Below are 26,356 nucleotides of genomic sequence, written 5' to 3'. Positions count from 1 at the left end.
GTGGGGTCAAGTCTGGCTCCATGCAGATCCTGGGGCCCATGTTGAGTCAGATTCGTGAATAAAAATTTTGCGAATAAAGAGGCTCCACATGTATGTATTTCTGCTTATCTAGTCAGTTCCCTTATTTTCAGGTGACCCAGTTTTGTTTGCAGTCTAGTATACAGTCGCCCACCTATAATTTACCATTGGTATATATCAGAGGTTCTCAAACTGGGGCATCGCAGTACCTCAACCTGTAAAGCCCTACCTCTGACCCTTTAAGGCAGTGGTGCAGTGCCCAAGATCACACTGCTGTCCAGCAACAGGAGGTTTTTTCCTTTTTACTTACCTGCAGTAAGTGCTGCTGTCCTGGAGAGTCTGGGGAGCCCTTTTTAGGGCCGCACATCTAGATATTTGAAGGGGTGAAGAACCCTGTGGAGGGCTTTCTAGGATGCCAGTGTTGGCTGCTGTTAAGTTTAAAAAAAAACCCTCCTGTCCCTGGAGGCAGCACAATCCTAGGGATCAAGTCACTGCCCTAGCCCCTCCGCTGCACATGCTTACTTCTGGTCTTAAACTCCCAAGCAGTTTGAGAACCAAGTGTATATATTATATGTTTGTATTATATCAAATGAATCTGCTGCCTTTGTCCAGTTACTCATTATTATAGCCTTTAATTTGAGAATAATTTTTTGAGATGTCTCAACCTTGTCTCAAACATTAAAATTCTCCACAGAAGGTACGTCCATGTAGATTGCTGTATGCCACAATTGCAAATGCTTGTCTTCCACACGTGAAAACCCCACTTGCTTGATGAATTATGACTGTATGTGTTGGTTGGGGTAAATTCCCATGAGGAAGTGTCTTTGTGAATAAATCTTTTGACATAGGGTGTGTATAACTGAATTTCTGCCTGATTTGTTGATGCAGTATGGAATATTTTTATACTGAATTCCCTTTGCCCTTCTTCTTAGGCCATCAAAAATGCTCTAGAGTTTGTAGTGATATTGCCGTGTACTTTTGTGGTATACTAGTTTTTTTTTTTCATTTTCAGCTTACAGGAGTACTTGATGATTGCTTATGTGACATAGAAAGCATTGATGAGTTCAACAATGTTAAGATCTTCCCCAAAATGCAAAAACTGCAAGAACGGGATTATTTCAGATACTACAAGGTAAAATAAAAATGTTTTATTGCACAGCTGAGTGAAAGCTATGAGTTATTTTTCCTCTATTCTCCTGAGAAGTAGAGGGAAGAAATGGATTGTAAGAAAATTGTATTTCTAATACAGTATTAAAGTAGTTCTTAATGTTGCATGTGAGTGTGATGGGGATAATATTTTGATTACAAAGGAGCACTATTTTGAAATAATGTAATTCTTGTGCTTCCTAAAGTGCATTTGAAAACTCACATTTAGAATTGATTGAAAATGGCACTTGCATTGTGAACAGGTATGTGATTGTGGGATTAAATGTAAACCTAACAGTTACAGGAGTAACCTTTAATGTGTTGGTGACTAATGATGACCAGGCATAGTGGATGACCTTCAGGGACTTTTCTGCTTCCAATCCAAGGTGTACTTTAGTGAAAATAGCTTTTATCAGAGGTCAGTCTATATCACTTGTACAGCTACACAGCAAATGCAAACTGCACCTGTTGCTTTTGGAATTTTCGTCCTGACAAAACTTCCAAATTAAAGGCCATAACATAAAATTGGGAATTTCTATTTGACATTGCTGTGGATCTGCTGATTTAGGACTATTATCCAATTATAAAGCACTCTGTAACCTTATCATCTGCTTCAGGAGCAGTGCTACTAGAAACTTCAATTTAGGATTCACAAACTCTCTTGGGTTACAGACAAAGGTTCATTGAACATTGTATCATCTATCCTTTTTATGGACACAGAATGGTTAAGAATAGGAAAAAAAATAAAACTACATCTATTAAAAACAGTGTTTGAAAAATATAAACCTGCATTGTCAGCAACCAGCTGGATGCCTCTTTGGATATTCAAATCCATATTGTAAAATTTCTGTGAACCTGCGTATGGTACAAATGCATAGTAGCATTGCTAATGCAAGACGTGATCTGCATTTCTGAAAGAAAATGGAAAGCTTTTATTAAGTCTGGCATGAAACTTAACCACTCTTAGGCATAATATGCAAGTAGACTAGATGTAATCTAAGCACTACTATAATCTTTTAAGAATCTTTAAGTGGCATGTATCAGCTCAGGCAGCAGTTGTATGCTAGATAAGATTGTGCCATAGTTGAAAGAGGATCAGAAATATCTTGTCTTGGAAATCTGTCTTTCTTTTGAGTTGATAATGCTAGTGCTGTTGTAATTTGAAATGGAGTTTTGTATTTTACAGCTGTACAGCAGTTTACTGTGAACAGAGGTTGTTCTCAATTGCATGTATTACTTTTGAAATTACATTTTTTGTTTCTTTTGCTGTTTTTTAAAGTATAAAACTTTTAAACTTTTTTAATATTTGAAAGCTTCAAGTTGGTTTTGCTTTGTTGCAGTCTTTTAGGGCACAGTCCTAATCAATGTTCCAGCACTGGCATAGCTATGCCAGTGGAGCATGTGCTGCATCCTACATTTGGGGGGCAGACATGGAGGCCTCCTCAAGATAAGGCAATGTTTATTCCCTTACCTTGGAGTTACTTTGCCCTTACCTTGGTAATGGAAAGTTAATTAGGATTGCGCCCTTAGTTTTCTTGGTTTTTAAAAACCATTGAACAACTAACAGCAACTGTACATATTCCTGTTATTCTTGTTGTTCTTTGTACATATTGTTTCGCTGGTTATGAACGCCACTGCATCCTATGGGAGACAGGCAGTATTTGAGTATTTAAAAATTAAAAAAATCAGATGATTATTTTAACAAGTTCTGCTTGAGATGCCATCCGTAATTGTGTTCCAAATTCCTCACTGAATTGTTCCCTAGCTACTGATGGATTTGAATAGTAGTAATTTGGTCCTTGGGAACCAGGAGTATGGGCTACATGCCATGTTTTGGAACCCATTACATGCTGTTTTTATGGTGGAGATGTTGCCTTGTGTGAGTTTCTATTCCATTCACACTTTCAGTTATGTTTGCTGGGTAATAGAAAATAGATATTATAACTTGATCTACTGGTCTCTGCCTTTGCTTCTAAATGCTTTTTCTGTGCACCATGGGATCAGGATCCTATGGGACCAGAATCCACTTAACTGAGATCTGGGTCAGCTAATGAGGAACCAAAAGTACGTAAGGGGGACACATACCGTAAAATGCTGAATTTTAAGGGCTTCTGGGTGCAATGCTGAATCCACTGTTCATTAAATGGGCAGTGAAGGTGCTTGTTGATGGCAGAGCATGTCTTCCATCCCACATGATTGACATGTGCCTGGTAAGCAAGAAGATGAAAAGTAGAGTGGAGTTTTTAAACCCAGGATGCTCTTCTCATATTGGAGAATTATCTTAATGCGGTTTGTGTGCACACTTTGACCAAGTGATTCCTGGTGACTTTTATGTTGGAAGAACTTTGACTTGCATCCCAATGTTTGGTGGAGCGGCACTCTATTTGCTTATCTAGTGTTGCTGAATAAATCAAAATCTCAAATGTTTTCTCAGTTTCCGTCATCTTGTACTTCAAGAAGGCTTATAGTTAGAGGTGTTCGTTTCCAGTGAGCAAGATCAGATTACAGCTTAAGTCTTACTTAACACAATGGACTTACTTCTAAGTAAATAACAGTTTTCAAACACTTTTACCACACCTAGTGTGGTAAAGAGGATTCTGTCTTTTAGTTTGGTAATATAATTGATTGACAGCAAGTATATGTTTCTTGACTTTAAGGTTAATCTGAAGAGACCATGTCCTTTTTGGGCTGATGATGGCCATTGCTCTATCCGAGATTGCCATGTGGAGCCTTGCCCTGAGGTAAGTTTCAAAATAAAGGAGATGGCAAAAATGATAGTGTATTTTCTGCTAATAAGGTGAACTTATTATCCTTTGAGGGGTTTATATAGCACTGATAGGACTATGTATAAGTAAAAGGGGGAAGTGTAAACTCTACTTTTAGATTAGTGAGGTTTGCTTTCCTTTTCCTGGAAAGTTTGTGAGGCTTTATTGAATTGTGAGTTGTATTATTTCCTAATAAAAATACATAGAATTGTATCATTGCCCGGTAATAAAGATTTCAAATAATTAAGTGGGAGACTTCTCAGCTTTAGTAGTTTAACATCCTTGGATGTCAGTGCTCAAATAGGTTCCTAATGGTTTTGACATGTTAACTTTTCTTTGCCTCAATCTGTTTTGAAGTTGAGAATAATTTTCAAAGGATATAGATGAATAGCCATGTAACCTTTGCATTTCTTCTAGAGCAAAGTTCCAGTTGGAATTAAAGCTGGAAGTGCTAACAAAGTAAGTAAACTCTTCTGAAATCATAAATTAGGACAATGTTATTACTTTCTCCACAAAGGAAGTGAGCGGCAAATTGCAATTACCTCAACTGCAAAAGGTTGTCTGCCCACTCATGCCTCTGTTGTGGCATTACACTGTGTTATCCCAACAGCAAAGCTCAGTGGGGGCATTCTAGGTACTGTTTGTGTCTTTTCTTTCTCCCGCTAGAGAAAGTTAAGGCTGGCAGTCCCATAATCCCACTGTGTTCCTGTGCCATGGAAACACAGCTGATCACTCTAGCTGTGCTTTTTGCTTCCAATGTGAACAGAAATGAGATGGTCCTGATACTGTAGCACTATTAACCTGATCAGGTTACATCCACTTAGCATTTCTTCCTCCTTTAAAGGTCATCTGAGTAACTAGCTCTTGGGAAGAAAAATCCAAGGTAGGAAGAATAGTATAAGAGCTCTTGTTAATGAGTACCTGAATCTTCATGCATGCCTGATATCACAAATGTTTGAATATTCAGGTATGTATTTACAACCGTTTGAGGCAACTTCCTGTCTCCTACCAAAGGTAGGTAGACTTGGAGTGAGTACTTGGGGTTGCACTCCCTCTGAAGGAGCAGGTCCGCAGCTTGGGGGTTCTCCTGAATCCACAGCTGCACCTGGAGTCCCAGGTGGCAGCGGTGGCCAGGGGAGCCTTTGCTCAGCTTTGGCTGATTCGCCAGCTGCGACCGTACCTGAGCTGCGTGGACCTGGCCACAGTAACCCATGCCCTAGTGACATCTAGATTAGATTATTGCAATGCGCTCTACGTGGGGCTGCTTTTGAAGACGGTCTGGAAATTACAACTAGTACAGAACGCGGCTGCTCGTGTGGTTGCTGGGGCACGTTGGTTTGACTCTGCCAAGCCGTTGCTTCGGTGACTACACTGGCTGCCGGTTCTGTTCCGGGCCCAATTCAAGGTGCTAGTTTTGACTTTTAAAGCCCTTTACGGCTTGGGCCCAGGGTATTTGAGGGACCACCTCCTTTCTTATAATCCTGCCCATACTCTTAGATCATCTGGTGGGGGCCCTTTTGACTGTGCCGCCACCAAGGGAGGTGAGAGGGGTGGCGGCCAGGAAGAGGGCCTTCTCGGTGGTGGCCCCCGAACTCTGGAATACCCTTCCCTTAGAATTGAGAACTGCTCCCTCTGTTAATATTTCAGCATGGACTGAAGACCTTTTTATTTCAAAAAGCTTTTAATTGCTGACAGGCTGGCTGGCTTTCTTTCTCTTTTATATTAGAATCCGCGGGGCTTGTTTTAGATTTTTTAATTATGTGCAACTGTTTTAATTATTGTTTTTAATTGCTATTTTTGTATTTTTAATTGTTGTAGGCCGCCTTGTGTGCCCATGGGGCAAAAAGGCGGGATATAAATTAATAAATAATAAATAATAATAATACTTTGCAAGATGTTTTAATGCGGGTCATAAAACTGCACTATTCACAAGTCATGTTCTTTTCTAAGTACTATCTTGCTCTAAATCACTGATACCTTAATAGGTGACACAAAGTCAAAAGTATTTGAATTTAAACGTATTGAAGGCATAAAATACTGTATATTTGGTCTTGCAGTATTCAAAGTCCTCCAATCATACCAAAGAACTTGAAGACTGTGAACAAGCTAACATACTGGGAGCAGTTAATAGTACATTAAGGTAAGGTATATTTCAGTTTAATGGAGGAGGAAAAGCCTGGTACTTGGTAGCTATTAACTCTTAATATTTGCTGTTCTTGCATATACTATACTACAGAAAGGATAATATATTCATGGTGTTCTGTCTTAACACACAGCAAATTTCATGCAGCCATTCAAACATGCTTTTATCTGTTTAGCAGAAACATCTAACATAATGAACATGATGATTAGCAGTAGAGGAATAACATGATGAGAACAGGCAGATCTTGTCCCCTAGTTCTTAAAAATTTCTTCTGCTAGAAATGAGTAGTAATGAATTTGAAACTTGCTTTCAGACCTAACTGTCTTCCTCATTTCCTTTCTACCAAGTCCTGTTTGTTAACCTTTTGATTGATTAAAAAAAGTCATAGAGCAGCATAATGAGGACCGGAGACATAATATTTGGTATGATAAGTCTAAATATTTAGACTTATGCTAAGGTTTATGCACTTGTGCTGGCTTCATTTGTAGTGTTCATTGCAGGTTATATTATATAAAGGCAGTTGCTCACCTCCTGATTAGCTGCTCTGTTGCTACATGGAAAATATTGCAAATCTCATTTTGTGCTGTTATGCTAGATTTATGAGGTGGCTTATTTTAACGTCACAGTTAAAATATTTTTGAACTGCTTTGAAGTTTTGTTGGGACCCTAATGGATATTGGGATCATCTTGGTAGCAATCTCACCTCAAAATGATAAATAGGGAAACTTACTGCATTTGTTATCATTTTTAAATACAAGTCCATTTGCCAGTGTTCTCTTTCCTTCTCCACAGCAACCAAAGTAAAGAGGCTTTCATTGACTGGGCCAGATATGATGATTCACAGGACCATTTTTGTGAACTAGATGGTAAAATTGTTTGTTCTTCTGACCCATAAAGATTTTCCAAAGCAACATGTATTTAAATAAATCAACTCTGAAAAGATGCATTTCTTATGAACAGAATGTGTGCCAAATTGCACTTTTTATAGTTGGTTCTTAGAAATATTATTTTAGTTAAGACAATCTGCCAAATGGAACTAAGCCATGGATTCATGTGCTCTCTTTCCACAGCTTTTCTCTCAGTTGACCATTTAGCGTAGTTCTGTCCTGACTTCTGAATCAGCATATCTTGATTTGGAGGGCAAACACTAACCATAATTTTCTATTTCAGACATCATATCACACTATCGTTGGCATTAAACTAGAAACAGAGGGGAGCTTGCAAGGCTTTGTTATCAAATTTGAAGGATCATCTGAATTGTGCCCTAGTAGTATTGTGGCTGCTAAGCATCTATAGATACTGCTAGAAAATGGTATTTCATAAACTTATAAAAAGAGAATATGGAAGGCAATCAATATTAAACAGCAGGCTGTGGCTTTTTAAAACAAAAATTTGTTCTGGAACCAATTATAAACCTACCTATCCAGCCAGATTATTCTGCTCATGGTTATTCTTTATTTTTGTAGTTGCAACTATTGGAAAGACATTATAGTAGGATACATAATGAAAGTCAAATTGGGTATTTGAAATCCTTCATTAGAAAATTGGGTTGTTAACCATTTTTTTATCCTGCCTTTCTGCCCTAGGGCAGTGGTTTTCAAACTGGGGTGTAGGCCCTGGCCCCTGTCCCCTTAAGGGGCAGAGGCAGGGAGGAGGCAGCTGCAGCAATGGGGCTGCAGGAACTGGGATGCACTCACCAGTCCCTGCAGCAGCTGTCCTGGAGTATAGGGAGCCCTGCACAAGCGTCTGCAGGGCTCCCCAGCTCATCAAAAGTGAAAGTGGAGCGATTGTGCTCTACTTCCGGTTTTGCGGAGGTGGAGCATGATTGCTCCACTTTCACTTTTAGAAGCCTGGGGAGCACTGCAGACAATCGCACAGGGCTCCCTGCGCTCCCAGACAGCTGCTGCAGGGACTGGTGACGGCATCCCAGTCTCTGCAGCCCCGTTAGCGACGCAGTCCTGGGGATCATGTAGCTACGTCCTCCCCACCCCCACCTTACTGTGGTTCAAACTCTCCCTGAGAGTTTGAAAACCGCTGCCTTAAGGGGATCCAAATTCAATATTCTTAGCTTGTATTGTAATTTACATTTTTGTGATATAGGTGAATATTTTCTGGGTATTTCTGTTCTAGCAATTTTTCCAGCAATTTACAAACAATGAAGAGAGACAACTATCTGACACTGCTGTTTATTCCAATGTTTTCAAGTATTTTTAACATAGTGCACAAGTAATATGTAAATACAACTTGTACATATTAATGTCACATTTGTGCATGTTTCTGTATAATGGAAATGCTAGTAGTCAAAAGTATTATAACAGCCAAGTCTAGTTCTGTTTACATTTGTGTGGTCTTTTTGTGTGAAGGAGTACATTAAAATATGTAGCTGAAGCTGTCATTTTTTTGTTTAGATGAAAGATCTCCTGATGCTCAGTATGTGGATTTGCTGCTGAATCCAGAGCGTTACACTGGATACAAGGGGCCTTCTGCGTGGAGAGTATGGAACAGTATCTATGAAGAAAATTGCTTCAAGTAACCGGGGAAAGAGGGCGACATTAATTCATTTTGAAATATTTAAGTTTTTTGAATTCCACAGATATATTCCTATTTTATTTTTCCTATAGGCCTCGATCAGTGTATCGTCCACTAAATCCACTGGCACCCAGCAAGGGTGGGTTGCTAAATACTTCACAGTTTTCTGTATTTTCTGTAATTGTAATTAATTACAAGGTCTTAATGATTGAAGACTCACTAGTGAAGTCCTTTTCTTACATACGTATGTATTTAATTAATATACAGGATTTATATCCTACTGCCACACCTGGTGTAGTCCCACCTTTAGTGGAGAACTATGTGTCCTCGTTTGTGGTGCACGAGAGTGGGGTTGATAAAGTCTGTCCCTAGGAAGCCTTTCTCCAGGGTATGTCCATCCAATCTGCTGCCTTTCTCAGTCTTTTCTTCCTTGTCCCTGGCAGGGGCTCTGTAAAGTGGGGAGGACATATACAGCATCCACTGCCTCGTCCGCTTGTTTCTCTGGTAGCCTCCAAAGGGGTGTGAAGGAGGTTTACTGCACACACTAACTCCTCCACCTGGAGTTGTGCTCTTCTGGGCAGCCTCCTTCGCCTGCTCCGAATTCCCTCCACACTCCATCATCCAATCCCAACCATTTCCCTCCCCTTGTTCTTCTGCCCTGCTGTCTGTTTCTCCAACTGGGGTGCATCTTCAGAATCATTACTTGGGGTTGCACCTGTGTGTTCTGTCTGTATGTACATGATGTGCGTCTCCCATTAGGGGTGAGTGTGGCTTGGCTCTTCCTGGCCAGGCAAGCCAAGGCCTCCTGCGCTTCCTTGACCTCAGCATTGCCTGCGGAGAGCACCTTGATGTTGGGTCTGGCTGCCAGATGCCAAATTTTAGTCTGGCCTTGGGCACCTACATTTTGGCAAGTGATGAATTCAAGGCAGCATCTAAAACAGATCTATATAAAAATATAATACATAACTAATAACAGCACTAATGAAAATTACAGGTGGACCCTTGTTATCTATGAGTGTTCTGTTCCTGGAACCCTTGTGGATAACAAACTGCATGTGAAATCAAATCACATGGATTTTGGGGCCCCCTGAGCTGTTCTGAGGTCTGTGGAGGGTCGTACGCAGCCTCCACGAGTCTCAAAAAGGCCTCCGGAGGTCCTAGAAGGGCACTTGCAGTTTTTGTGTGGAAACTGAAAGTGCCTTTCTAGAACCTCTGGAGGCTATTGTGAGGCTCGTGGAGACTGTGCACAACCTCCATGGGCCTCAGAAGAGCCTCCTGAGGCAACCGGAGCACAGCTTCGGTTGCCTCTGGAAGGCTTAGGTGGGGCCAAGTGTGACTCCACATTGGTCCAGGAGACCTGGGTTGAGCCAGATCCTTGAATGGAAATTTCATGGATTAACAGGCTCCACCTGTAAAAAAGATAAAAGCGGCAAAATGAAAACTATAGCTAAAACAAGTAGGAAGGTCCCAAATGCTACTTGAAGCCCATGAGAGCAGGGCAGGCTTAATCTGGCACCTAAAGATAGCAGTGAAGCTACTATAGTGGTTAGAGACTAAGGGCGCAATCTTAATCAATGTTCCAGTACTGAGGTAAGGGCAATGAAGCTCTGAGGTAAGGGAACAAACATTCCCATACCTTGAGGAGGCCTCTGTGACTGCCATCCAACTGCAGGATGCAGCACTTGCCCCATTGGCATAGCTGTATCAGTGTGGGGAAGTTGGTTAGGATTTGGACCCAAGAGCCCAATCCTTAGCTCTTCAGCACTGGTGGTATGAGTGTACCGCTGGCCAGTGGGTGTCGCAGATGTGCCATAAGTCATGCCCACAACATCCTGTGCCAAGTCAGCACCAGCCCAGTGCCAGTTGGTGCTGACCCCAGCACCAGCCAGACAGTGCCCATAGCTAAGTAGACAGCGCTACACCAGACAGCAGTGAGGGCCTCTGGGGCGAGGGGAGGAACTGGAAGAGTGTGGGACTAGTGGAGCTCTCCTCCTCCGGATCTTGAGCTCTGTGCTGGGCCAGAAGGTCCAACACAGTCTCTCAAGTCTGCACCGGCAAAATAACCAGCTCAGAATTGAGAAGCCCCATTGTGGTGCTTGAGGCTTTTCCTGGGGGAAGGGGATGAAAGTCCCCTTCCTCCGAGAAGACCTCCAGCTGCTGCCACAGGGTTGCAGGATGCAGCAGTAGCTGCTTTGGCACCGCTGCATCTGGTGGTGGTGTTGCCTTTAGGATTGGGCTGTCCGCGAGTAGTTCTCAAACTTTTTAGAGGCTGCTGCCTGATTTATAAATTCTAAGTTGTGTGGCTATAATGATGATTGGGCAGCAGTGCTCCCCCCCCCCCCCAAGTAGTAGCTTGATGCACATAGCCTAATTTGCCCTGTCACTTTTGCAAACCACCAAAAATTGGGTCTTGACCTACTAGTGGGTCCTGGACCCACAGTTTGAGAACTGTTCGACTAAGCTGCACTCCTTAGTTTGAATCTCATATTTGCCATCACTAGATGACTTTAGGCAAGCCACTTCCCCTCAACTCTCCAGATGCAATATAGCAACAATACCTTACAGCAGTGTTTCTCAAACTCTGGCACCAGGACCTGATTTCTGGTGGGTCCTCAGAACCTTCATTGAATACATGGGTGATGGAAAGCTTAGATAACTAATTGTTTTAAGCCCCAAGGCAATTCAAAATCAGATAGCTAATTGTCCTGCAAAGAGCTGAACTCCTGCAGTTTGCAAGCTTGTGTAAATATAGAAATGCTTGAGCGTCTTCTTTCTGGTGTTGTTTTTTTTCCAAATTCCTTCAATGGCAGGTAGTAGGGGCAGGTGATGGCTGAGGGTCCAATCCTATCCAGTTTTCCAGTGCTGGTGCAAGCATGCCAATGGGGTGTGCACAGCATTCTGCGGCGGAGATGCAGTCACAGAGGCTTCCTCTAGGTATGGGAACATTTGTTCCTTTTTCTCAGGGCTGAATTGCAGCTGCTGCAGTGCTGGATAGGATTGGGTCCTCAGTCTCAACTAAACTTCTCAATAAATAAAATATTACTTGTAAATAAATATTTCTTTCTAGATCATTTTTTAAAGTCTTGTAAAGCTAGGTGGGTCCGAATAAGTGTCAGTTTTAAAAAGTGGGTCCTGGTGCTAAAAGGTTTGAGTGCCACTGCTTTACAGGAGTGTTTGTAGGATTACAAGATAATACAAGTGAGGCACTGAGTCCTCAAAAGTGCTAAACAGATACCAGGTATTATTAAGTAGGGGCACAACCTCATCCAGAACACTTTCCTGGTTTAATAAACCATTAACTTCCATCTTTTCAGGATTGCGTCATGTTAGCTTGACTTTACTGATGTAGTAGAAAATCTCCATTAGCTCTTACCTGTTCTTGTTATTCAGTGCTATTTAATTGTGAAAATGTTTTAGTTGGGTGTTCTAGCTAGATGTTGTAAAACAGGTAACTTCGGTAAAGTGTGATTTGCAAAAGGAAATTGTCATGTAAAATCAAGACCTTTGGACAATTTGTTCATGCTGTTCAGGAATGCAGAATTGCCTTTGAGAACATTAGTTAAGTTGGCCAACAGTGCTACACTCATTATTTGAATAAAGGTTTTTCATGTTTTGTATAGTATGAAACGATTCCAATATTTCATCCTTGTATATCAGGTCTGGAAAATAATGAGAATAATATTTTAAAAATTATTTTATTGAAAAAATTTACAATTGAACATTATCTCCTTCAAAGTATGCACCTTGTGAGTGTACACAACACTCCCAGCAATTTTTTCCATTCTTCATAGCATCCCTGGAAATCTTCAAGTGGGATGGCAGTCAGAGCCAGTGTAGTGGCTCTTTGGACGTTATCCACACTACCAAAATGGTGTCCTTTCAAACCATTCTTCATCTTTGGGAATATGAAAAAGCTGCAAGGAGCCAAGTTGGGGCTGTAGGGTGTATTTGGGAAGCACCCTGATGTAATTTTCAGCCAAAAACTCTGATCACCAAAGCACTGTGACTCGATGCATTGTGGTGATAAAGGATCCAAGTTGAGCTGATCTCAGGACGCACACAAAAACTCTTTGTCTCAAGTGACCAAGAACTTGTGCAGATGATAGTGCAGCAATTCCATAAGCTTTCCTCTCCATTTCCAAAGTTTCTGATGCACTTTTACCCAATTTCACGCAAAATTTTATCTTGTACTGCTGTTCTAAACTCGCTTGCATTTTTCCTAATATGAGGTACTTGAACAGAATTTCACGAAAAAGAATGTCTCGACTCTGACAGGGCTGGAATGCAACTGATCAGCATTCTAACGTATACCTGGCACCCCACCCCAAGTGACCTTGGCCAGCATCTTCCTTCACAGAACACTTCTTGAGCATAGGAACTTCATTCTCATTACTTTCTGGACACATCTTGTATTTGTTGGTGAATGAAGGAACACTACATCCTGAATAAAAGAATTGCATCGCAAATCTAAAGGTTCATGCTGCTGATTAAATCAGTGCTAACAAATCTATGTTTGATTTTTTTAATACAGACACAAGTAGAATAAATTGTTACTGATTTTCTATATTTTCCTTTTTCAGGGGAAGATGATGGTGAGTCCTCACAGCAATCTTTTATTAATTCATTGTGTGACTAGCTCAGGGCATGTAAAAATACATATTGTGAAGTGGATGTTAGATATAAAGCTTTAAAATAAGTCTCCTGCCATTGAATTTCAATCCAAAGGGAAGAGAGGACATGAGGTTAGGCAGGCAAGGTGTAGGGAATATGGTGCATGGTTATGACCCTGCCACATTCTTGCTGGGTGTCTATGAGGAATAAGCAGGTTATGCGTTGTGCACTTGTCAGATTCCATGTAATTTTATACACCACATTTTCATCCTTGGTGGAAGGAAGGCACTTCAGACTCCTTAGGCACAAATTATCAAACTTATCTGTGTAGCCCTATGTCTAGTGAAATCAAAGAAGCTAGAGGGGGCTGAACAGGATTTTACTGATGAGGATTTGAGAATGTAAATGCTATGCACTTGGCCTTTATTGAAGATTGTTGAGTAAACTTGGCAGTCATGGCACAAGAGGATAGGTTCTTGTTCTTTAGTAACTGGTTAATCCATAAAAGTAGAGGGTGCGAATAAATGGGCAGTTTTCACACTAGAGGGAAGTGTGGTCTCCTAGGATAGGGTGTACAGTGGGGTAAGCAACAAGGGGGCCAAGATTCCAGATGACACTCAAAACTGTTCAGTTTTTAACTGAAAAGGCAGAGTGTAAATTTATTAAATAGATGTTTAGGGTGGTGAAAACAATGGATCGTGAAGAGCTCACAAGGATCTCTCCAAACGGTGAGAGAGGAACTAAAATGACAAAGATTATTCAATGTTAATAATTATAAATCGATGCATATTGGGTCAAAAAAATCCCAATTATACATATACACTGATGGGAACTGAGCAGTTGGTGACTGATTGGGAAAGAATTTTTGAATTGTGGTCCAATGAAAATTGCAATCAAGAGATTGACCCCCCCCCCCCCCGCAGTGCTTAAGGGGCATGCCTGAATGTTGGGGAATTTGGTCTTGCATTGAGATTTGTTGCATTAATACATATGTAGATAACTGAATCCCTGGTGTCTTTAGAGCATTAGTGAAGTCTATCCCAGTAAGCTGAAGTGCTGGGGTTTCATGGTGTGCGGCCATATTCACTGCATATTTACTCAGTAATAAATTCTACTGCTTTCAATAGAACTTGCTGCCAAAGAAGCATGCATCAGATTGAACGCCTTCCCTCAAACAGATAAATGAATGCTTGACAGACAAGCAGCATAAAATTATAAGAGATGGTCATGTGTCTAACTTTTAAAACTTATACCACTTAGTGGCATGTGAGGAATTAAGCCTATTAGTCTCGTTGGTCTTCCTTAAATTATATACTCTGAGAGATTGTCTTTTGTCTTTGGTTCATGCCTAGCTTTAAAAATCTAGCATTACTGTGAAATTACTTACATATTTATTTTTTGTGTGTTCACAGGAGAATCTTTCTATACATGGCTAGAAGGTAAATAAAAGATTGCAAATATACAGATAAATGCCTTCAAACCAGAAAAATAACTGTTAAATCTGTTTTTAAAACTAATGAATTTTTTAAATTTGTTAATCTCTTTAAAAGACTAATGAATATTTAGTGACTTGAGCATCCATAGGCTGCTTTATCAATAGGATTAAAGCTTGTGCCACACTTATCAATCTTGGGTACTACATGAACTGCTCATAATGAAATTTATAGTGTACTCCTAGCTTTTTGTTCTAGTTTTAACTGGAGCAAGAACTGTGCTACTATGCTTCTATCCAAAGCTCTGGTTCAAATCAAGTATCTGAATAAGAGTTATTCAAGTTGTACAGCATGTTCAGAACATAGAGGCTTATTTCTCATAATAAGAATTAACTCTACTACAGTCATCCCACATTTTATGCTCACTTTACTTACACAACTTCAACTATATATGTTTCTTTTAGGGACCATAGCCTGGGTTGCTATCACACTCATTACCTGGTTTTAAAGGTGGGGGAAAAGACAGAAAAGAGTTTGATAGGCAAGCCCAGGGGGTCTAGACAGTAGTTTTATTTAGTTTTTTTTTTGGGGGGGGGGTAGTGCAAAGGAGCCAAGATATACTTTTTTAAATAGGAAGGTGTGTTGGAAGGTAGAATCTGTGGGACAGCATGGAAGAAACGCTGCATGAAAAACTTAAGCGAGTACGGGAGACACAAGGGATTGCAACCCAGCCTTTTATGGGCAAAATCCCCATAAGGCAACATGGCAGCTGTTGTTGGGTTTGCTCATCAAGTACTGTTCTTTGGTGACTTGATAGTCCATCCCCCTGTTGGAGATGGGTGTCTTCTAATGGTGTGCTCCCTGAGGAGGTTGTAGTGGAGGTTGTTTAGTCAGGAGGGCTGTTCTTCAGTTCAAAACAACTCATGATTGGATTTTCAATGAAGTTGACAGGGGTAGCCAAGGTTGAAGGCACTTCTTTTGTGACTGAATGGTCTTGTTTACGTCAGGAACAGGAAGCTCCCAGGATCTGGCCTAGTTTACAGGTTTGAATTTGCTGACAAAAAAGGTGCAGCTGATCATGGAATTTTCCAAAGGCAAGGGTTCTTCTGTGCCACCCAGTGGGGTTGCTCTAATGATCCAAGGTTTGACCTTTTCCCTAAAGATTTGTGGAATCTGATGCAGCCTTACCATCACATCAGCCCAAAGTTACTAGTCTTGGTCATGCTTGCCTGGCATACACGCAACAGTGTGAACACGTGTATAAATCTGTCAGGCAGCAGCATTCTTCGCTGATCTGAAAGTTTGTTGCAGACTAGGGAGCAAGCAATCTCCACAGTATGTAACTGTTTGAGAGTTCTAGCAATCTGAAAAATAGTACATTGAGCCATGGCCAAAAAGCTCAAGGAAGGCACTACTTTATTGGCATTCTGGTGACTTGTCTTTGAGAGATGGGCCACATACGCCACCCATTGCTGTTTCTGAAGACTTACCAAGGGTATGATTGAAAGTACCCTCATGAATTCCTTCCCTCCCCCTACACTTTAGTAAGTGTTTCTATATTAAAAGGCAATCCCCTTTGCTTCTATGTTAATTTTGCAATGCAAAATGAAATGGCTGATATTCTCATCTATTGTAGACTTCATATTTGCTTCATATCTATACTAATAGAAACTTCATTATGTACAGAATAATACATTAAAGAGAGAAACTTGAAATTCCAACCATTTAATGGTGAGAACTGTATTACAAATGACACGTCAAAGTACTGTGTATAAATCTCTAAACTTATGGAATATTGAGTTATGGTTTCATCAACTCTGTTTTAATGTAATGCTTTTTTCCCCCCAGGTCTTTGTCTTGAGAAACGTGTATTCTATAAACTCATTTCTGGACTTCATGCAAGCATCAACTTGCATCTATGTGCAAATTATCTACTTGAAGGTACTTGATTAGTTTTGATTTTATGTTTATCACACTTTTATAGTTGAGGAAAGTTAAATTGCTTGTAAGCCTGAAAAACATTATTTGAACTACCTAACATTCTCTCTGGGGGAAATATTGTTCTTTATTCAGAAACTTGGGGGAAACCTCGTTGGGGACCCAATGTGAAGGAATTCGCCCATCGCTTTAATCCTGCTGAAACAAAAGGCGAAGGTCCAAGGCGGCTAAAAAGTTTATATTTCTTATATTTGATTGAACTGCGTGCTTTGTCGAAAGTTGGATCCTACTTTGAACGTTCAATAGTAGATCTTTACACTGGAAATGCACAGGAGGATACAGAAACCAAATCCCTTTTGTTAGAAATCTTCAGAGATACAAAGTAAGTGTGTTTTCTTGGCCCACATTTAATATACAGCTACTTGGAGTGTTAAAATTGTATTTAAAATGCTATTAATGCAGGTGAGAGTGAGTCTCAAGAGGTGCCTGGAATCTGGAATGGACCTTTTTCCACAACAGATACCTTCTTTTGCGCATCTTTCTACAGAGTAGAATGTTTTTGTTCTCCTTGTGTGTACATAATGAAAAAGGTAGCATATAGCCTGCTAGTTATCAGGCATGTCATAGGCACATGACCAAAAATCTTATGCTCAAGAAGCTTGAGAGTGCAGAACAGCTAGAACATAAATACAAGTAGCCTATTACAGTGAAAGTTGTTTAATTGTACTAAATATTTATAGAATTAAGAGCCTCGCACTTGTTGGTTTTTTTCCAGTGCTTTTGCAATCTTTGTGCAGAACTTTGGAGACAGAGGCTATTTCTTTTCTTAGTGAAGAGTTGCGTAGAATACGGTCTACCATCTTTTCTCTATATCTCCACAAATATTGCAAACGTGTTCAAAATGACAACTGAAAGTTCAGGGACACTGCCTGGAATGGCCTTATAGTAGGTAGACCTCCTTATGGCTAGGATCCCCTGTCTTTCATCCCTAATGGCTATCCTCTTTTTTTGGGGGGGGGGGTCCTTGGGTGGTTTATCAACTACCATCTCTTTACTCAGTTTTTGCTAGTAATTCTTTGCTCTCAATGCATGTCGTGGTCAATAGTGGCAACTTCTAAAGTCTTTTTACTGGAAAATACTGAGGCATGTCTTAAATACATTCTTTGGGACCTTGTAAGGACTCCCAGTTGTGCACAAGTAGGTTAAGAAAGTCAGCTGCTTAATCTGTAGAGGATGTAAGGAGAAATTTGACTTGGATCTGTTAAAGCTGCATTCAAACTCAAAATTGTGGCGGGGGAGTTTTAAAATGCTTAACTTGTTTGCTAACTTTCCTATACTGCTGCCGTTACTGGAGGCTTCATATAATTGGGTGTGCCTGTGATTTATGATTTTATACTCACTGTTGTCTTAGTCAATGTTTCTTCTCTCAAGTTTGTAAGATGTGAAATATAGAATGCCTGTGGTCGACTTAGGTAAATTGTGGTGTAACCAGACTCTAACAACTGATATAAAATTCATTTAGGTCATTCCCTATGCACTTCAATGAAAAATCCATGTTTGCTGGAGACAAAAAGGAGGCAAAATCTTTAAAGGTAAACACACTAATATCACTGTAATTGTTTTGACCAGTGCAAGCAAGGGAAATGGTATAGATTTAAAACGTAGAATTTAAACCAGGAAAAAAACGAGCATATAGGTATTTTGCAACCCAGTGGAAGTAGTTTGATTTAGTTAGTGAATCAAGAAGTTTGTTTGAAAGTCTGCACTATGGCTACAGCATGCATGCCCCTGTCTGTTCCAGTTCCCATTTTTGTGGAAGCCCTTGTCTGCTTTCAAACTCTCACAGGTTAAAGGAGCAACTCTTAAGGAGTTGTCACAGAAACTACTAGAAGTAATACTGACAAGAAATCACTATATTGCTGATCACAGCCTCTGGACATTGAATCTCTTCCACATATGGTTTTAACTTACAGATGGTTTGACGATCTGCGCTTGCAGTTGCTCAGGCCATTTGTGTCTTCCAAACGTGGGTCAGGGGACTTAGTTCTACATCAGTTGCTATTAGGAAATGATGAGGCATGTACATGCCAGGTTGCAAAATTTCTTTACTCAATTTTGAGGAGGTGTGGTATAAGTAAGTAAGGGCAGTGTATTGGTTGGGCACATGGGCTGTTTTAGGTGTGGTTTAAATGTACTGTCCTATGTTATGTTTTATTTTATGCCAATAAAGGTTCCTGAATCTTAAGATAAGAATGTGAGAGAGATAAGAAGATAAGAATTAAGATATGTGTTTGGAAGCTATTTTATGCTTGGTTGAAAATGAATATGTAGAAAGTATAATATAGGGCATTTAGATGAAAATTATATAGATGATACATTATATATGAGATGGTATGAATGATAAATGATAACAAGAGGTAAAAGTAGAAGAGAAATTGGATTAGGAAATATGGAATGATTTATTAGTAAAAGTGATATATGATATCCTGCACTCCTAAATGTATGTGTATGTTTTTAATGTTTTGTTTGTGGTTGTGTTATGTTAATGGTTGTATAAAAAGAAAAAAAGATAAGAATGTGTTTGCAAGTTCAGCCCACTTAATTGCTGTGGATACTGCTAGGAAATGAGTTGTTGTCCCTTTAATAGAATTTCTCAATTGTCCCTATTTTTAGGGGGTTGGGAGGGTTTAATTACCTTTTATATTTATTCTTTTTAGTAAGAAAATAGTGCTGCTTTTTTTTTTTACTATAAAAGCATAATGAGAGGAAGCCCATAATTAGTTTCCTGACCCCTTTTAGTGGAAATGAGCTTTGGGCCTGAGAACCTCCTTAGGATTGTAAAATTCATAGGACCACCAAATACATTTCACACAGCTTGTATCTTTTGGCTAAGCATTTGTCTTTGTTGTTAGGAAGAATTCAGGTTGCATTTCAAGAACATATCCCGCATAATGGACTGTGTTGGATGTGATAAATGCAGACTATGGGGTAAACTGCAGGTATGTTATATTAAGTGTTTGATTTTTCTGTTTATGGGTTTATATACTGTATGACATTAGTGTCTTGGTCTGGCCAACCCCGTCTTGCCCCCTTGGCAAAACCTTAAATTAATAGGCGAAGCCTATTAATCCCAGTGGGGAGGGGATTAATATCATCTTTCTCCATCTTTCCCCTACTCCACCTTTGGCAGAATGGCTGACCTCCCAGGAGGAGAGCTTCTCTTCCAAAGCTGCCTTTCTCTTTGATGGCAAACTGCCCTGACTCCTCATTGGCTGGCTTTTAAAGGAGTTTCTAGGCCTCATGAGCTCCTCAAAATTGCCCCACCACCTGTTCAACCTCCTAACTCACAGCACATAGTTTAGATCCTAGGTTCTCAAACTCCTTTCTTAAAATGGGCCCAGAACCTGAATGTGTGGAATGGGGCTCTGGCTTTTATAGCTGATTCCTATCTCATAGCAGTACACTTGACATCACAAAGCCTGCAGCTTCTCAGCTTCTGTTTGCATCATATGAATTTTTTCCATTGGATTACTTTTAGCTACATAGGCTGTAGGAAGCATTCATTGTTAAGTGCAGTATATGTTTTTCACAGTGATAGCAATACATTTAATATACATTTACAAATGTATATTATATTTACGTATGTAAATATATATATAAATATTGACATATTTACAAATGTATATTATATTTAAAAATATCATGGGTGCAATGTATTTATGAGCACCTTAAAAATGTGACACGCGACTCCCCAAAAATACAAGTGATAGCCTGAAAGTAAGGCTATACTTATTTTATTTTGAACCTGTATACCCCACCTTTCCTCATCCAGTTGGAAGTGTTCAAAGTGATTAACAAACTTTTAAAAACATGTTAAATACATTAAAACAATCAATAAAAACAATTAGTTTATAAAAAAACAAAGAATGAAACTTGGGCGAGTCAATAAGCTAATGGAGAGGAGCCAATCCAAATCACAGAAGGCAGAACCATAAAGGGAAGTTTTCAAAAGCCACCCAAACACATGCAGAGAATGGGCCAACCTAGTATTGCAAGGAGGGAGCAACATGGAGAAAGCATTGCTCCACAGTTGCTGCATACTGAATTTCTAATAACAGTGGCACCTATAGAAGCCAGCTGACCTTGGAGGGTGAATTGTTTCAAATGGGAGATGCAGCTCATCAAGTACCCTTGTCATAAACTATAAAAAGCCTTAAAGACAGTAACTAGAACTTTGAATTGCACACAGAAACTAACAGCTAGTGAAACCGGTACAGTTATGGTCTCCTGTCTTCAGTCACTGTATGTGCAAGTGCATTTTGCACAAACCAAAGTTTCCAGGTGTTCTTCAAGGGCATCCTCACATAGTGAGTATTCCAATAGACCAATACTCCCAACTCGTGGACAAGTGTAGTCTGACATTGGTTAAGATCATAGTTGACATACCAGTTAGAGAACGAAGTTGTGATCTGAGAATACAATGGGACTAGGAGATTGTACACATGATTTTGCAGAAGATGGATGATGGAAAAAACTAGCACTGGTTTATAAAAACCTCCCATTCAAGCTGCTGAACTCTTTTGTTAGCAGTTGGGGTGTTGGACAAGATTAATATTAATATTAGTCTATGTTTATTAATTAATTATTAATTTTTACTAGTTAATTATTAATTAACTAATATTAATTAGTTAATATTAAATATGTTGGCTTTCTTTTAGACTCAGGGTTTAGGAACTGCTTTGAAGATTTTATTCTCTGAAAAAGAAATAAAGAATCTCCCTGAGAACAGTCCATCAAAAGGATTTCAGCTTACACGGCAAGAAATTGTTGCACTTCTAAATGCATTTGGCAGGCAAGTTACTTTTATTTTGTTGTGGTTCTTGAGTAAGAGTTTTTGACTGTCCCTCCTTGCAGGATCTAAAAAGTTGCAAATGTGTATATTTTAATTGAGAGATGAAAAATATTCTAGGTCTCTACGGGGTGCCTACCTGTTTGGCCAATTTAAGACAAGAATAGTGGAATCTTTGTATTTTTTCAGGATTGTAAATCATAAGTAGCTCCATTTGATGGCTAATGCTTCTGCATGATTTTTGGGAATTTCCCCCTTCTGCAGCAGTCCACCATGCTACATCTCACATTGTTTCCAGGGCCCTCCCCCTAACGCTTAGGCCATTGGTAAAGACTTGAGCAGTTGCCCGGGGCGGGGGGGGGCGTGATGGCTTTTCTTGCAGTGTTGCCCAAGCTCTATTTTGAATGCAACCTTGAACATTTCAGCTGCATATAATGGTATGTAGATACTGGTGCAGCATTTCTCAGTTTTAGGTCAAAATATTGATTTGACACAACCATTTGAGGTGAAAGATACCCATGAGAGTACTTTTTTGTTCAATATTTATGTGGCAAAATTGCATTGTTGAAAGTTTTCTTTGAAGTTTTCATGCTGAAAAACATCATAGTCTGTAGTAGTTCTCTGCTACCATTGCGTCTGCTGACAACCATCCAGCAGAGCTGTTCTGTATGGTGCAGGGCCTCCTCCATCAGGCCCCTCCAGTAGACCAGGAGGAACACACGGTCAGCTTCTGTGACGTGTTTGTGCAACATTTAGCAGATAAAATTGATCGTATTTGTCACAACTTGGATGCCACATTGACAATGTCTGACAATGTCCCCTTGGCAACTGCTTGTCCAGTATTGTGGGATTCTTTTCAGCTTGTACAGCCTGAGGATGTGGACAGACTCCTTTGGAGTGTGAGGCCTTCTGCCTGCCTGCTTGACCCTTGCCCAGCTTGGCTGATAAGAGCTGCCTAGGATGGACTGGCTGAGTGGACAGGGAGGTTGGTCAACTCTTCCTTGATGGAGGGGACGTTGCCATGTGCTTTGAAACGGTCGGTGGTTCGCCCCCTCCTGAAGAAGCCCTCCCTGGATTCCACTGTGTTAGACAACTACCGGCCAGTCTCCAACATCCTGTTTCTGGGCAAGGTAATTGAGCAGGTGGTGGCGTCTCAACTCCAGAAGGTCTTGGATGAAGCGGATTATCTGGATCCTTTTCAATCTGGTTTAAAGGCCGGGCTTTGGGACGGAAACTGCCTTGGTCGCCTTGGTGGATGACCTATGCTGGGGACTGGACAGGGGGAGTGCGTCCCTGTTGGTCCTGCTGGACCTCTCAGTGGCTTTTGATACCATCGACCATGGTATCCTTCTGGGTCGATTGGCCGAGTTGGGAGTTGGAGGCACTGTTTTGCAGTGGTTCCGCTCCTACTTGGAGGATCGGTCCTAGATGGTGGTGCTGGGGGATGCCTGTTCGACACCCTGGCCCTTGAAGTGCAGGGTGCCACAGGGCTCAATTCTGTCCCCGATGCTATTTAACATCTACATGGAACCGCTGGGGCAGGTCATCCGGGGGTTTGGAGTGGGGTGCCATCAATATGCCGATGACACCCAGCTCTATCTCTCCTTTCCTCTAGACGGTTGAGGGCCTGGAGCGCTGTCTGGAGGCAGTGAGGATCTGGATGGGGGCTAACAAGCTGAAATTAAATCGGATAAGACAGAGGCTCTCCTGGTTCGGAAACCCTCAATGCAGGTGCTGGACTATCGGCTCATGCTGAATGGGGTTACACTCCCCCTGAAGGAGCAGGTCCGCAGCTTGGGGGTCCACCTGGACTTGCAGCTGCTCCTGGATTCCCAGGTGGCAGCTGTGGCTGGGGGGCCTTTGCTCAGCTTTGGCTGGTGCGCCAGCTGCGGCCGTACTTGGATTGTGCAGACCTGGCTACGGTGATCCATGCCACGGTGACATCGAGGTTAGATTATTGTAACGCACTCTGTGGGGTTGCCCTTGAAGATGGTTCGGAAACTGCAATTAGTGCAGAATGCGGCGGCCCGTGTGGTCACTGGAGGTAGACAGTTTGACTCTGTCAGTTCGCTTCTCCAGCGGCTACATTGGCTGCTCATTCGTTTCCGGGCCCAATTCAAGGTGCTGGTTTTGACCTTTAAAGCCCTATACTGCTCTGGGCCAGGGTATCTTAGAGATTGCCTACTCCCGTACAATCCGGCTTGTCCTCTTAGGTCATCAGAGAAGGCCTTTTTACAAGTGCTGCCGCCTAGGGAGGTATGTGGGGCGGAGGCTAGAAATAGGGCCTTCTCAGTAGTGGCACCAACGCTGTGGAACTCCCTTCCCCTTGATTTGAGAATGGCTCCCTCTCTTGAGACTTTTTGGCGAGGCCTGAAGACCCTTCTGTTTAAACAAGCCTTCTGAGTTCTTGGCCTTTTTAACATATTTTCGACATCTTTTAATTTTTTACAGGCCTGATTCTTTTATGACTTGCTGCTCTATGCTCTTTTTACCTTTTTACTACTTGTTATCTGACTACTGTTTTTATGATATGTGTTAATATGCTTTTATCTGTTTTTAAATTATGTTGTTAATCTGTTTTTTAATTATGTTTAATCTGTTTTTAACCTGTTGTAAGCTGCCTTGAGTCCCTTCAGAGAGAAAGGCGGGGTAAAAATAAAGTTAGTAGTAGTAGTAGTAGTAGTAGTAGTAGTAGTAGTTGAATAAGGTAATTCCCAGTATTCTATATAAAGCAGAAAGTTGCAAGCTAAATAATTTGATGCACTATCTTGCAAGTGTTTCCACCTTGAGGTGGGTTACAAAATACAACTTTCTTAAGCCATTTCTTCCCATCATTGCATATATGCAACAGGGATCAAATGTGTACACCTGTGGGCTGGACAGAAATGGGTTAATCTCAGTCTCTGCTTTCCTTTGCAGACTTTCTACAAGTATACGAGAACTTCAGAATTTCAAAGTTTTATTACAGCAGACAAGTTAACGAAGGCTTTGGTATCTACCGGAAGATGCAATCATTACCAGACTTCATCGGGCAGAATGGAACCAATCTTTGGAGGACTTTATGTGAACTGTTTTTAAAAGGAAAAATAAAATCTAATATCAACTTGAATATTTAAAGTGGAAAAGTTTGGTCTTTGGACAAGATATTTATGAAGGAGTACCTAATTTTAAATATGTAAATTATGCTAATCTTCCACTATGTTTCTGTTTACTCTCTCTTTGTACATCTCTTGTACCATTTCAAATGAAATTTCATTGTTTTTCTCTTCAGTTCAGAGATTGCTTTACAAAAGATTGTAGTAACTTCATCTTGACTGCATTGACCACATGGGAAAAAACCTCCCAGTGTTGCCCAAGATATCTGCTAGTGGTGATATTTTAAACTTTTATGTCAGTCTAAAGTACCAGGTGTTCAACAAATGATCTTGCTGTGTTTGGTAAGACAGTGAAATGGATTTTGCTAAAATAAGCCCCTTGGCTTCAGGAAAGACCAGATTTCTCATGTCCACCATTTTTCTGTTGTGCTTGCTTCTCTGCCCTGTCCAACTTTTCTCTTTTGTTTCACAAGCTGTCTTTCTTATGAGGAAAAAAATCTGGAAGGATTAATTCTCTTCCAGAGGCTTTCCTCATGTTAAGCATGACTCCTGAAGCAGCCTTCAGAATTAAGTGCTGCTAGCTCAAAATGCCCTGCTTGAGTCTCCTGAGGTTTCTGCTGTTTACTTTGTGGCCAGTTTCTCTCTAAACTTCTATGAAGATATGAAAATTTAAAATATCCCACTTGGCAGTCTTTCAAGAATAATGTTTATTTTCTGTGATCTTTTGGTACATTCAGATACTATATGGAGAAAACACCTTTCATAGACTAATTTTAAAAAATACTCTGTTCTTGGAATTTAGTTCTGCATATCCTACCTATGCAATCCTAATCGTACATTAAAACACACACACACACACACACCTTTAATAAAACGGGTACAATCTATGGAAATTGATTTTCAATCATTGTCTATTAAAGAGAACCTAATTTAGTCACTCCAGAACAATAGCAGACAACAAATAGTTTCTAAATTTTGAAGCTGCAGTAGGAGGACTCCTATATATTTTGACAGAGCAGCTTTCTTAAAAGCTGTGTGTCATGTAATATTTGTATCTAGTGAAGGATGTTTGAATACAGCATGAATGTCTATGTTGGTACAGTATACAGTTTTGTAAATATTATGTTTTGCTTTGATAAGTAAAACAGTCTTTACAAAAAGAATAAAAAGTGCTCTTAAACCTTCAAACTGAAAAAATGGTTCTGCTGTTGTCTATATATACAGATGCATTTACTATGCTCGATTTAAAGCCACATGTGTTTGCATAACTTTATGGTTCTAAAAGGTGCAAAGAAACAGTGAAAAACGTTGCCTTACTTTGAAAAACAGGCCACTTTATTTAAATATGCTCCAAGACTTCTTTGCATATAATGGGCAGTGTCCCAAGCAAGTTAGTTTGTGACTAAGCACTAGTCAAATCAATGTGACAAGTTAATCAACTCGTGACTAACTTGAGTTCTGTTATTTCATTGGGACTTACTCTTTATTTTCATACCACCGTTAATCTTAATTGTGAAACTGAAGGGAAAAAATATCGCTGAAAACAGCCACTGTGAACTTGATCTTAAAACAGCACACCTGTGGGCTGGGCAGAAATGGGTTAACAGAATGTAAGGTTACAGAAGATTCACCAAAGGCAAAAATTTGCAATGCAAATATCAAGAATAGGAGCCTGTCAAAAAGAAGGCTAAGCAGTCCATCTGCTTCAGATTGTGATGTCTGACAGTTGTATTCTCACTCCAGGTACATGAACACAGGAACATGTTAAAAACATTTGCAGACATATAGAGGTAAAATGGAAAGCTTCGGGTGCATAAATTGAATTGTGT

General features: G+C 40.4%; 1 protein-coding gene across 1 annotated transcript in view; it reads left to right on the top strand.

Moving 5' to 3' along the window:
* Nucleotides 1–25,697, top strand: part of ERO1B (endoplasmic reticulum oxidoreductase 1 beta) — a 31,497-nt gene extending 5,800 nt beyond the window's left edge. Inside the window, exons 2-16 of the mRNA XM_066617111.1 lie at nucleotides 1,031–1,150; nucleotides 3,822–3,905; nucleotides 4,347–4,388; nucleotides 5,987–6,069; nucleotides 6,865–6,938; nucleotides 8,481–8,601; nucleotides 8,694–8,740; nucleotides 13,182–13,193; nucleotides 14,625–14,651; nucleotides 16,494–16,586; nucleotides 16,719–16,965; nucleotides 18,106–18,175; nucleotides 19,496–19,582; nucleotides 21,302–21,435; nucleotides 24,352–25,697. Coding sequence (XP_066473208.1) covers nucleotides 1,031–1,150; nucleotides 3,822–3,905; nucleotides 4,347–4,388; nucleotides 5,987–6,069; nucleotides 6,865–6,938; nucleotides 8,481–8,601; nucleotides 8,694–8,740; nucleotides 13,182–13,193; nucleotides 14,625–14,651; nucleotides 16,494–16,586; nucleotides 16,719–16,965; nucleotides 18,106–18,175; nucleotides 19,496–19,582; nucleotides 21,302–21,435; nucleotides 24,352–24,412 — 1,302 coding nt within the window. The 3' untranslated portion in view covers nucleotides 24,413–25,697. The remainder of the gene's footprint in view (nucleotides 1–1,030; nucleotides 1,151–3,821; nucleotides 3,906–4,346; nucleotides 4,389–5,986; nucleotides 6,070–6,864; nucleotides 6,939–8,480; nucleotides 8,602–8,693; nucleotides 8,741–13,181; nucleotides 13,194–14,624; nucleotides 14,652–16,493; nucleotides 16,587–16,718; nucleotides 16,966–18,105; nucleotides 18,176–19,495; nucleotides 19,583–21,301; nucleotides 21,436–24,351) is intronic.
* Nucleotides 25,698–26,356: the final 659 nt, after the last annotated feature.

The sequence above is a fragment of the Tiliqua scincoides genome, chromosome 1 (genome assembly GCF_035046505.1).
Source record: "Tiliqua scincoides isolate rTilSci1 chromosome 1, rTilSci1.hap2, whole genome shotgun sequence".
NCBI lineage: Eukaryota > Metazoa > Chordata > Lepidosauria > Squamata > Scincidae > Tiliqua > Tiliqua scincoides.
Note: the sequence above shows the minus strand (reverse complement) of the source record. Positions and strands in the feature narration are given on the sequence as shown.